The sequence below is a fragment of the Lipotes vexillifer genome, unplaced genomic scaffold (assembly GCF_000442215.2).
Source record: "Lipotes vexillifer unplaced genomic scaffold, Lipotes_vexillifer_v1.1 scaffold695, whole genome shotgun sequence".
NCBI classification, from domain to species: Eukaryota; Metazoa; Chordata; class Mammalia; order Artiodactyla; family Lipotidae; genus Lipotes; species Lipotes vexillifer.
In genome coordinates, this window is record NW_006798057.1 from 684,307 (window position 1) to 695,259 (window position 10,953).

The following is a 10,953-nucleotide window of genomic DNA, read 5'->3' on the forward strand; positions in this document are numbered from 1 at the left end:
CAGTACTTGGAGAATTGTTATACTGCTCCTAGAAGCCAGTTTTGGGGCAGAAACTAGCACCTCACTGGGCGAAACCAGCATTCCCTGGGCATGGATCTTGGCCAGGCACTGGAGGACACTTGCCATGCATGGTCCCAGGTCATCCTCCCAGCAGTGACCCTGCCTCGACCCCATGTGAAAGAGCCCAGGCAGGAGGCCATACTGTCTGATCCTAAAGCCCAGACCTGTTCTTCCTGTGGCGCAGGGTTTGAGCTGGGAAGGGGACGTGTGGGACCTGTCAGAGCAGGATGGCTTTGCCGTGTTGTGACAGATGCTCTGTAGTCAGGGAAACTGAGGTAAAGTCTGTTGAACTCACACAAACAAGAGGTGGTCAGCATCTAAACTGGGGGTGCTGATTGGCTTCTACACTTTTAGGATAAAGAGGCTTGGACACACATTTTATATAAAACTTTTCTAAATGGATTTATTATTTGGGGGTATCTCTTCTCAATTCTGAAGTCGGTATGTTGCCCTTCTCTGCAAAGAGGAAACGTTTATCCGTGTTACCTGTCACTGTTGGACATTGGTCCCCTCCAGAATAAGCTTCTGCTGGACTTAGATGAACTGTCAAGGGCTTGCTTTCCTCAGCACCCACAGAAAATAATAATCCAAGGGATGCCACTCTGTAAGGTGAACAAATTAATCTTGATGGTTTTGTACTTTAGGAGAAAGTTGAAGGGAAAGAAAAGGATTAAATAATTTAATGTAGGAAATAACACATCCAGTGTCCATTCAAGAAACCTGTTTGCTTATTTCCACATGGCCTCTGTAATGTCCTCTCCCTCCTTTTCCCTGTATGGAGTTGGATTGTAGAAATAAAAGGAACACATACACTAATTGGAATTTGAGTATCCAGAATTTTTAATATCAAAAATTGCTGGTTTCACTTTAAATGATGTTGGCCCCACCTAAAATCGAAGATGCTGGTCCTCCCAAGTTGTGCTAATAGGTGCTTCTCTCTGCAGCTTTGTGATGTGGTCAGAGGGCAAGTGCCATGGCCTCCTTCTGAGCCACTCCTGGTTTCTTAGCAGAATGACCTGTGGTGCTCAGATTGAACAAAGGTGGATTTGCAAACCGTGAAAGAACACGAGGAGGGAAAAATTCCTAAATTCTCACGTGGCTTTTTTTTTTTTAATCTCCAACAGAATAATCCAGTCCTAGCACCTCCCAGCCTAAGCAAAATGATCCAGATGGCTGGAGAGATTGCAGATGGCATGGCATACCTCAACGCCAATAAGTTTGTCCACAGAGACCTCGCTGCCCGGAACTGCATGGTGGCCGAAGATTTCACAGTCAAAATCGGAGGTGTGTCCTTAGCTTTCCAGACCTGAGCAAGAACTAAACTCTCACATGTTTTAGGGGCCAAGTGGGCATTAGCCTGCCTGTGAAGAGGTTTTCCAATGCATCCCGTGACTGCAGAGTCTTACTCTTGGGAATAATGTGATTGTGTCCAGTCAGTAGTCACAAACCCAGCCAGCCTGGCTCTAATCCTGATAGTGCATGGACGCAGTAGTCCAGGCAGTGGCCAAGGGTGAGCTGAGGCCATGGTCCCTGAGGTTGCCTCTACTGGCACTTGAGGCATTTCTTGGCAGAACAGTTTTAAGCATTGTTTCCAAAAATAGTTGAGACAGTGTCCTCAGGTGATTTTGACTTGTGCCTAAAAGTTGCCCTCCATACTACCAGTATGTCTTCCAGTTTTCCAGCTTACAAGGAACATTGTCTGCCTCACAACAACCAGGGGTCCATGGCATTTTCTAAGAGGTGAGGTCCCCGTTGGTGAAGCCCATGCACAGAGCAGGAGTGGTTACAGGATGAGGAAAGACCGCTGCTTTCTGGGGTTTACACCCGAGCTGGTCAACCTCGGAGCTCTTGATCTTTGTTGCAAGCCTTACTTATTAGCTAACTAAACTCCTCCTTAGACCCCTTGTTGCCACCACCCACTGTAACACCAATAAAGGGGGGTGGTCACTGGTTAGGAATTTACTTCGGCCTTTAGGTTTGGTTTTTACTTTGGTCCTTGAATCTGCCTGATAAAACACATAAAACATCAGGGCTGCATGGGAACCACCTGCTCTTCCCACTGTGAGATGATGATGTTTCAGAAAAATGCTGAATATTTATCCTGAGAAGCTACAGGAAGACTTTACACCCAAAAACTATTTAAACCTCTTTGTCTAGCTCTTGAACTGTCTGTTCTGGAAGTGCTCGCCTTCCTTTAGCAGTGTTTTTGGGTTTTTTTAAACAATGAATTTGAATGAATATTTTGGCCCTTTGGTGAACAATGAGTATCCTCTCTAGAGTGGTTTCCCAAGTGGGGATAGGCGTCTTTATCTTTCATTTGTAGGAGCTAGAGGTAATGGATGGAGCCATATCGTATAGCAAATATCCTTGGCCATCAGTTATTCCGTGTGTCCTTGGATTGGCCCTTTGAGGAATCCACACATTTGACACCCCTGAAAGTCTGAGGCTGTCTTGCCCTGGGGCTCTCAGGGAAGACCCCCTATGGCTGCTGCCTGGGCTTCCTCTGTGTACCCTGCTCCCTCCCCTTCCCTTCTCAGCGAGGACCCAGATTGTTCCCACAGAGATGCCAACCAGCTCCCCTTCCCCAGCTGCAGAGCCAGGCAGTCACTAACTAAACTAAATCCCGGTTCTGCCACTAACAGACGTGAGGCTTGCGGCAAGTGTCTTTAAGTTCTGTGAGCCCCAGTTTCTTGACCTCTGAAATGGGGATGATGCTGTAAGAGAGCCATGAGATGCTGGGAAAGACTCAGTGCAGGAAAGCACCAGGCACGTACGTGCTGGGTGTGGGGCAGGTCCTCGGAAATGGAAACGTTAGTGTCTGTGGCCTAACTCAGTTCCTTCTCCTTTACTTCCCTGCTCGCCCTCACTGCGGGAGAGCCGCTTTTGTGCCACTTGCCACTGGAAGTCCAAATCAGCAAAGATTCTATTTGCTATTTAACCACGTGGCATATTTATAGTGATGTTTTCTTTGTACTGTGTTTTTTCTTCCTGAAATTTGAAATTTTTCTTTTGGGTTAAGGAAAAAACAATCTGTGCTTTTTTTCTGGGATTTCTGTCTTTCCTTTTTGTGCAAGGAAAAGCAGATCCTCTATTTGCATGTCCCTGGATAATTCGGAGATAAGGCTTTAGCACTTCGTTTTTATTCTTCACGAGGATTCAGAAATGTTTTTTCTAATGCCCAGTGTCCCATGGATTACAAATATGACAAGCAATTTTACCAGAGGCAATTCGATGGCTGTTAGCATAGTACAAGGAAATTATGTTGATTAACGTCCAAGGAACTTTGTTCTCTGTGTTTGCTTTGTAGCCTTACCTCTTTGTGGCAAAGTTAGAGACATAAATGAACATTTTAAAAAGGAGAGCAGCCCGTTCTCATGGGCAGGAGAACGGAAGAGTCCCTGTAAGAAAAGGTTACATGATTGAGTGGAAAATCAAAATCTGACAAAGAAGCAATAATTTAGGATTATAAAGCAAGCCTGCCATCAAACATAATTATGTGACATCTTCTAGAGACATGGAAAATGGAAGACATTTTCAAAAATGAGTGGGAGTATTATGTTGAAAAACATTATTGAGTAATAGCTTCAGGGGCCTAGTAAATACCATCTCTTAGGCATCTTACTGTGTACTTTTTTCATCGTGAATTGGTCCTCTCAATATTTTCCCCCTTATTAGATGGTGAAACTACTTTCTTTCCTCTGATAATGAGGCAGTGTTACTAAGTAAATAAAAGTCAACATGCTCCTGGCTATTTGATCATGTTTTTAAACCACATACAAAGGACCTTTGCTCTACTCAGTACATATTTTCTTGATAAACTATGGGTCCTGATAATTTGTAAGATGCCTCTCATTTTAAATGCAATGAGGGAGCTACCTTCTTAAAAGAATCACATTGTAAATATATTTAAAGGCAGAGATTTCTGGGCATTTGCTTGTCATGTGACTCACCGGTCCTCCCCTACGGTTTCTGCCTCATCAGGTGGCAGCATGGATATCGGCCTACCTAAAGCCAGTTTCCCCTTGGACTTGCCTGTGGGCACAGGACCCTCCTCTGAGACGTCACTGTGCCTCTTTGCTTCTCCCCCGACATTACTCATACGGGGTGACTCTCGTGCCTTCTCTCCTCCTCACAGATTTTGGGATGACGAGAGACATCTATGAGACCGACTATTACCGGAAGGGAGGGAAGGGGCTGCTGCCCGTGCGCTGGATGTCCCCTGAGTCCCTCAAGGATGGAGTCTTCACCACGCACTCTGACGTCTGGTACGAGAGACCTTTCCTGTAACGCCAGCCCCCGGCCCTCACGAGTCCTTTCCTTTCCTCCTGTTTTCTGTTCATTGTTACCTGTTTCCGGCTTTGACTAAGTGTGATGGGGGCCACCCCCTCATCACTGACGTGTTCCTGCTGTCAGTGGGCACTTGTGGGATCTAAAGAATTTGTGGGACCAACATTTCTTTCAATGCTTAGCTCACCAAGTGGTTGGGAGGCCTGGAGACACACCACCAGGGGCTAGGGTACGGGGACAAGCCAGAAAATTTTACCACTTTCTGCTTCTCCCCCACCTGCCTTCTCTCATTTTCTTTCACAATAAATAGATGCGACGTGTGTGTGCGCACGCGTGTGTGTATGTGTGTGTTTGGGGAGGGGGTTGCTTCACCTAATTAAACCTTCAGATTGCAGACGCTGCTTATTTTAGACCCAAAGCTTAGGAGTCTTGATGTTTTCCTGTTGGTTCCATCTTCTGTCTGTCCTCTCCCAATGGGCACCTATCGTTGTTGACCCAGGGATGGTGTGGAAAGCAAAATGTCTCCCTTAGTCATGGACGTATCTTGGGGTAGAAGGTGCATCAGCTGCGGATGCAGAGGCCTTTTGATAGTGTTGTTTATTGCGGCTCCTCAGCAGCGTTGTGGAGAGGTGGTCAGGTTCTGAAATACGATTGAGGTTCTTGGCAGGCAAAGTCCCTGGCACGTCTACCTTCTAGAACGTCAGCTAGTTTCTTGGCTGTCCTCTCAGGAGATCCCGTTGCTGGTGGGTTACAGAAATGGTAGTTGTTTACTCCAGCTGTAGGGATGAGCACATAGAGGAGCTATTTAAATAGTGACCGACATCATTTTTTTTTTTAACCTTGTGAACCTTGGGATCAAGGGCCTTGGATCCTATTTTGAAGACAGGTGCAAATTGGAAATAGCATTTGAATATGATCCAGCAAAGCATGATTTCTTCTTGAGCTCAAGTGTGAGATCTGTTTTGCAGTCAGCCTATTCAAGATGGTTCCCTCTTCACAGTCAAATCAAAGTGTTCAACACCATTTTTAGATAGCGAGATGATGGGGAGAGGACAGGCCTGGGCCCACACCCGCATCTGTTTATTCTAGGATCCATGCTTCCAACAACTTTGAGGTCAGCTTACAGCGCAGTAAAATAGAGAGCCAGGGAAAACAGAGGCAGGGTAGGAAGATAAAACTAGAGTTGTTAATATCTCACAAGCTAAGTTTACCAAATTCTGGTTAGCAGCAATTGCAACAAGCAGCAGTAAAGGGTGTTCATTGCCATTTTTCTCCCATTTGATGACACAGACATTATGAACCAGTAAGAAAAAATATATATAAAAAAGAGTAGGGATTTCATATTCATTCCATTCCATGTTCAGGCTTTGACAGTGCTTTAGTTTTTTTTTTTTTTAACATAGCCTTTGAGGATAACACTGGTAAGGTGGGTAGGCTAGGACAATGGAGAATATGGAAGGCTTCTTAGCTCTCCAGGATCTAAAGTGCTCCCTCTTGAAGGAATGAAAATCATTTTTGAGTGTATTCAATGGTACAAAACAGTCATCCCTAAATAGTTAAAGTCTAGAAAGAAATACAAAGAATTGTATTTGACTTTGCAGAAGATACCCCAGAATTTTATGATCAGAAGATATTCTGAGGTCAGGACCCGTCCCCAAACCCCATCTACAGCATCTTTGACAGCTGGTTTTTGAGCTTCTGCTCACATATTTCCAGGGACTGCTAATTCCTCTCTCATAAAGACAGACAGCCCTAATCCTTAAGACATCCTTGGGTTTTGCAGGTCTTTCTCATGCTATGCTTAAGTCGGCCTCTTGCTGACACCCCGTTGGCCCTTCTCTGTAGCACGGTTGCACACCCTGCTCTGTTTTTGATAAGACAGGCCTTGGAGTCACAAGGAAGTGGTCTCTTTTCTCTAGGTGGAACATCTTTAGGTTTTCCTGCTATCCTTGGAGACATTATTCCTAGGCCCTTGGGCACTGTCCTGGTTCCTCCTATAGCTCTCTTGTAGCACTGTGTCCCTGCAAATGGTTCCTTTGGGTTAGAAGACACAGGTGTGCCCTCCAGGCATGGAGGGAACCAGGCACAGGACTGGGGAGGGGGAAATCCATGGCTTGAAGGTGTGTTTCCTTCCTGGGCAACTGAATCACCCTACAACAGTCTTCATTTCTTGACTTACTGAGAAGCTTTCCAAATGGCCACAAATATCCAGGGCTGGTTGCGCCCTCCTAGAGTTATTTGGTTCTTCAGTGGCGAATTCACATCAGCTGGTAACGTGGATATCTCTGTAGGTTCCGATTTGCTGGTGGGTGGAACATTGACAGATGCCGTCCTTGTATGAGGAGGTGTAATTATTGAATGCTGACTTTAACCAGCACTGGAATTGAAGTGAGTCTCACACCAAGTTGTCCCTTACTTGGGAAAACAGCCCCAATGCTCGTAATTAGAAAAGACTTCACACAAAGGCATTTATCTAACGTTTAAAGATTAAATCCATAAAATTCAAAGCTTGATTTTGTATGAGGCATTAAATGCCAGTGCCACATTGTAAATGACCTGCTCTGAAAAACATGCAGGTGTTGCATATTTCTCAGTGTCTCTGGCTGTGTGGCCTTGGTCAAACCATGGGGTATCTGTGGACTTTAGCTACTCCATCTGTGAGGTAAGGTCTGTTTGGGGATGTCTGCAGAACCTCAGTAGATGTTTGTTTTGTTTTGTTGTTTGCGGTACGCGGGCCTCTCACTGTTGTGGCCTCTCCCATCGCGGAGCACAGGCTCCGGACACGCAGGCTCAGCAGCCATGGCTCACGGGCTTAGCCGCTCCGCGGCATGTGTGGGATCTTCCCAGACCGGGGCATGAACCCGTGTCCCCTGCATCGGCAGGCGGACTCTCAACCACTGCACCGCCAGGGAAGCCCCTCAGTAGGTGTTTAAATGACCCCTGTGACAACTGGTGATGAAAGGGAGGCACGTTGGTGTTGGGTAGAGATGCTTTAGCCTCCATACCTTGGGGCAGAAAAATGGTTGAACTCAGCTAGTCATGTCCTGTGAAGGACGCCCGGATGCCAGCACTAAGTGGCCCTCACAGACAGGTGACACTGACATCAAACCAGAGTCACTCCAGGGAAAGCCTTTGTGGAGAGCCGGCTCTGTCACCTTCTGTGTTCTTTCATGTGTGTGATCGTGAGGACCTGGCGTGGCCCAGGCACAGTGCTCAGCGTGTCCAAGAACCAGGGCGCCTAGATGCATGGTCCTTGTCCCTGGGGGATGAAGTCTTGTAGAGAACAGGAAGCGACCCTGACAGGCTGGGATCGCAGACCCCTTCCCCGAAGAGCGGGAGTCATGGGGCACACTAAAGTATGGACTGTCACCTTCCGAACAGTGAGGAAGTGGGCTCTTGGCGGTGGGAACACTGGGGGAAACCACGGTGGTGGGAAGCGCTTAGTGCGTGTGGAGGATGGTGGGACTTCCTCAAGGGAGTTAGACTGAAGAGAGCTCAAGTGAGGCCTTGGCTGTTTTGTTAGGGGTTTGGGACTAATTCTGCAGGCTCCCTGAGGAGAGGCTTCTGAGCCGGAGAGTGACCTAGAGCCGTGTTTTAAGAAGTTCACGTTAGCTAGAGTGTGAAGCTCCCCTGAGTAAGATGTTGGTGCCAAAAAGGAGGCGTCCTGCAGGCCAGGCAAGGGGGACCATCTGCACTGAGGATGTGCTGGGGGGACGAAAGGAGGGGAGCAGACCTTTGGGCAGGTCTGATCCTGCACGGGCAAGCTGTGGGGGTTATCTGAGGAGGTGTGGGAAGGATGACCTCAGGGTGCTATTGGATATAGTTCCCTGTGCCATACTGTAGGAGTTTGTTGTTGGCATGTTGACTCTTCTAAGCTGAAGGAGTCGAGAAGTGGAATTTGCAGGAAGGACTCTCTGACCTTCCCCTGAAGCAGGCTTATGACCCTTATATGCCCTGGAGGAAAGAAGCATCCTTATTTCCTAAGACACCAAGAGGAATCTGAACTAACAAGTCTTGCTGGGTTTCCCCAGTTCACTGTACCCTTTGCTCATATCCTTCTGTCCTGTCCCCTTTTTCCATGACTTTGTGCTCTTCATCAAAACTAATATAAAAAAATGCTTAGGTTTTACTACTTTGTTGGGTCTTCATTTCCTTATGAAGGCTCCTGTGTCGTGTAAAACTTATATTAAAAAAATCTGTACCCTTTCTCTTGTTAATCTGTCTTTTGATACAGAGCCCCAGCCGAGAACTGAGCAGGACAGAAGAAAAGGATTTTTTTCCCCTCCTCTACAAAGGAAAGTGGCATTCTCTAAGAAAGTTAATATTTTTTTCCTCGACTGCCCCAAACCCATTGGGAAACACTTTTTAATTTCTGAAGAGTTTCTTTGATTCACTTAGGAGAGAAGCTAAACGCATGAGCTTCTGACTTTATACTAGAGTTGTGGTTCTCGTTTCAGTGATGTTACATTAGCAGTGGTTCTCCACAGGGTTGATGGCGTCTCCTAGGAGACATTTGGCAATATCAGGGTGGCGAGACAGAGTTGAGACGCATTAAGGTCAAGGGTCCACAGTAACCCAGAGCTTGGAGTGGGGCGGCAGGTGCTGAGAGGTCAGCATGGGCGCCGTCCGGTGGGCGCTGGCCGCGTGACAGCAGCTGGCACAGCCGAGGAACGCGTGGGGCAGGAGGGGTACGTGGGGCTGGGAGAAACCGCATTTTCAGGTTATTTCTCAGGCCAGGCCTGCTGTCAGTTGGGTACTGCATTTCAGAGGTGGAGTTGGGAGCCATGGCCTCTGAGGCAGAGACCTAGGTGACCGGGCCAATTCAGTCTGCGGAGTTCCCCTGGCCCAGGTTAATGGGGGGAGCCCACTGCCCTCGGCTGGGCCTGCGAACACCGCATTTGGGCCTCCGGGCTTTCAGCTTTCCTAGGTCTCTCATGCAATAATACCAAGACTAGTTCTTGGTCACTGAGTTTCAAAAGGATCTTGGGTGGGTCTGTCCTCTGAGGGCTAAGATTCTAAATATTTATGTCTGACATCTGCTCTCAGCATCAATTTGTACAAAACCCTTTTGTTCATGGAAAGGAGCTGAAACATCGAGTAAAACATTGTGATACAAAGTCCGCGGCCCTCCTGGCTCGGCTTGGCCAGGATCCGCAGAGCTCTGGGTGGGAAGCGCTGCCCCAGAATTTTCAGTGCGGCTTTGCCCACACCCCTGGCCTGTGGAAGGTCCAGGAAGCCCCTCGGGTTGGCCAAGCGGCAGGCTTTAATCTGCGGAAATGAACCGAATGGAAAGGCAAATAGACCGTGGAGAATTTGTGAAAGACGCTGATGTATGCTGGGAAGCCACCTTTATTTTGCAGATTACAGCACTGCCTTTTTAACGTCCTCAGTCTGAAATTTCTGTGTATGTGTATACCTATTTTAGTTTGTTTTCCAGTAGTAGGATCTTCTAACCTACAGGCAGAAGCACATGCAAGGAGGAATCGCTCCCTGCTCCCCTTGCTGACTTGGTTCCTTGGCCACCCCCTTCCCCCCACATTGGCTAAACTCTGGGCCTAAGGATTCTTCCTAGTGCGCGAGCCCCACCCCAGCCAGTGCCGCCCTTCTCTGTCCCCCACCTGTGAGGCTGAGCCCCTCGTCTCCCCGGGCTCTCCTGGACCTGTAAGATCCCCACTGAGCTTTTCGACACCCCAAGGCCCAGGCCCCCACCCCAGACCAGTGAAATCAGTCGGGGGCCCAGGCATCCTTAGGCGTTAAAAACTCAACCAGGGGTTCCTGCGTAGAGAACCACTTAGGTAGAAGTTTCCAAAACGGGGAGCTTGTTGAACAGCTTGCTTGTCCCAGGCTGCATTTAGTCCCAGGGATTTGCACTAAATCACTGTCCCAGCCGGGCCTGGGGACCAGCATTCGATTATTGGTGGTATAAAAGCACATTAGGGAGACGCTGCCCTGCAGGGTCCTGGCTGGGGCTGGGCCCTGAACCCAGCTTGCCTGGGGCTCCCATTGGAGATCACGTGCTCGCTGGCTGTTCAAGGGCCCTGAACACTCCTTGCCCTCAGCTGGCAGAGCTGTGCCACCAGGGCTGCATCAACTTAACGACACATGAAGATGGATGTTCCACACTTAGCCCAGGGACTGGCTCGCTGCCTGACATGCGCTCAGTCACCCAAAGAGAGGGCTGTGTGGCTCTGTCCACCCCTTTCCGAGCACCTCACGTTTCTTTTCTCCCTGTAGGTCCTTCGGGGTCGTCCTCTGGGAAATCGCCACGCTGGCCGAGCAGCCATACCAGGGCCTGTCCAATGAGCAAGTCCTTCGCTTCGTCATGGAGGGTGGCCTTCTGGACAAGCCGGACAACTGTCCTGACATGCTGTATGTATATGCTGGGTCCCTCTGGCCCCGGCGGGTGCTGGGATGACCAGAGCAATTAAGAAGAGGGTTTATCCTAATGGAAAGAACCTGTCCCTTTGGGCAAGTGCCTTAATCCTGCCCCATCTTCGTTAATCCTGGGGTTCGGATTTGCAGTTTGCATTGTGGTTTCTCAGGCCAAACGTCTTTGTGAAATACTTGACCAAAGCAATTCCAGCTGGTCTGCTCCAGGCAGAGTTT

At 48.3% G+C, this 10,953-nt stretch overlaps 1 protein-coding gene across 1 annotated transcript in view; it reads left to right on the forward strand.

The window, feature by feature from the left end:
- Positions 1 to 10,953, forward strand: part of IGF1R (insulin like growth factor 1 receptor) — a 314,191-nt gene that overhangs the window by 293,996 nt on the left and 9,242 nt on the right. Inside the window, exons 18-20 of the mRNA XM_007470089.1 lie at positions 1,185 to 1,344; positions 4,196 to 4,325; positions 10,582 to 10,716. Coding sequence (XP_007470151.1) covers positions 1,185 to 1,344; positions 4,196 to 4,325; positions 10,582 to 10,716 — 425 coding nt within the window. The remainder of the gene's footprint in view (positions 1 to 1,184; positions 1,345 to 4,195; positions 4,326 to 10,581; positions 10,717 to 10,953) is intronic.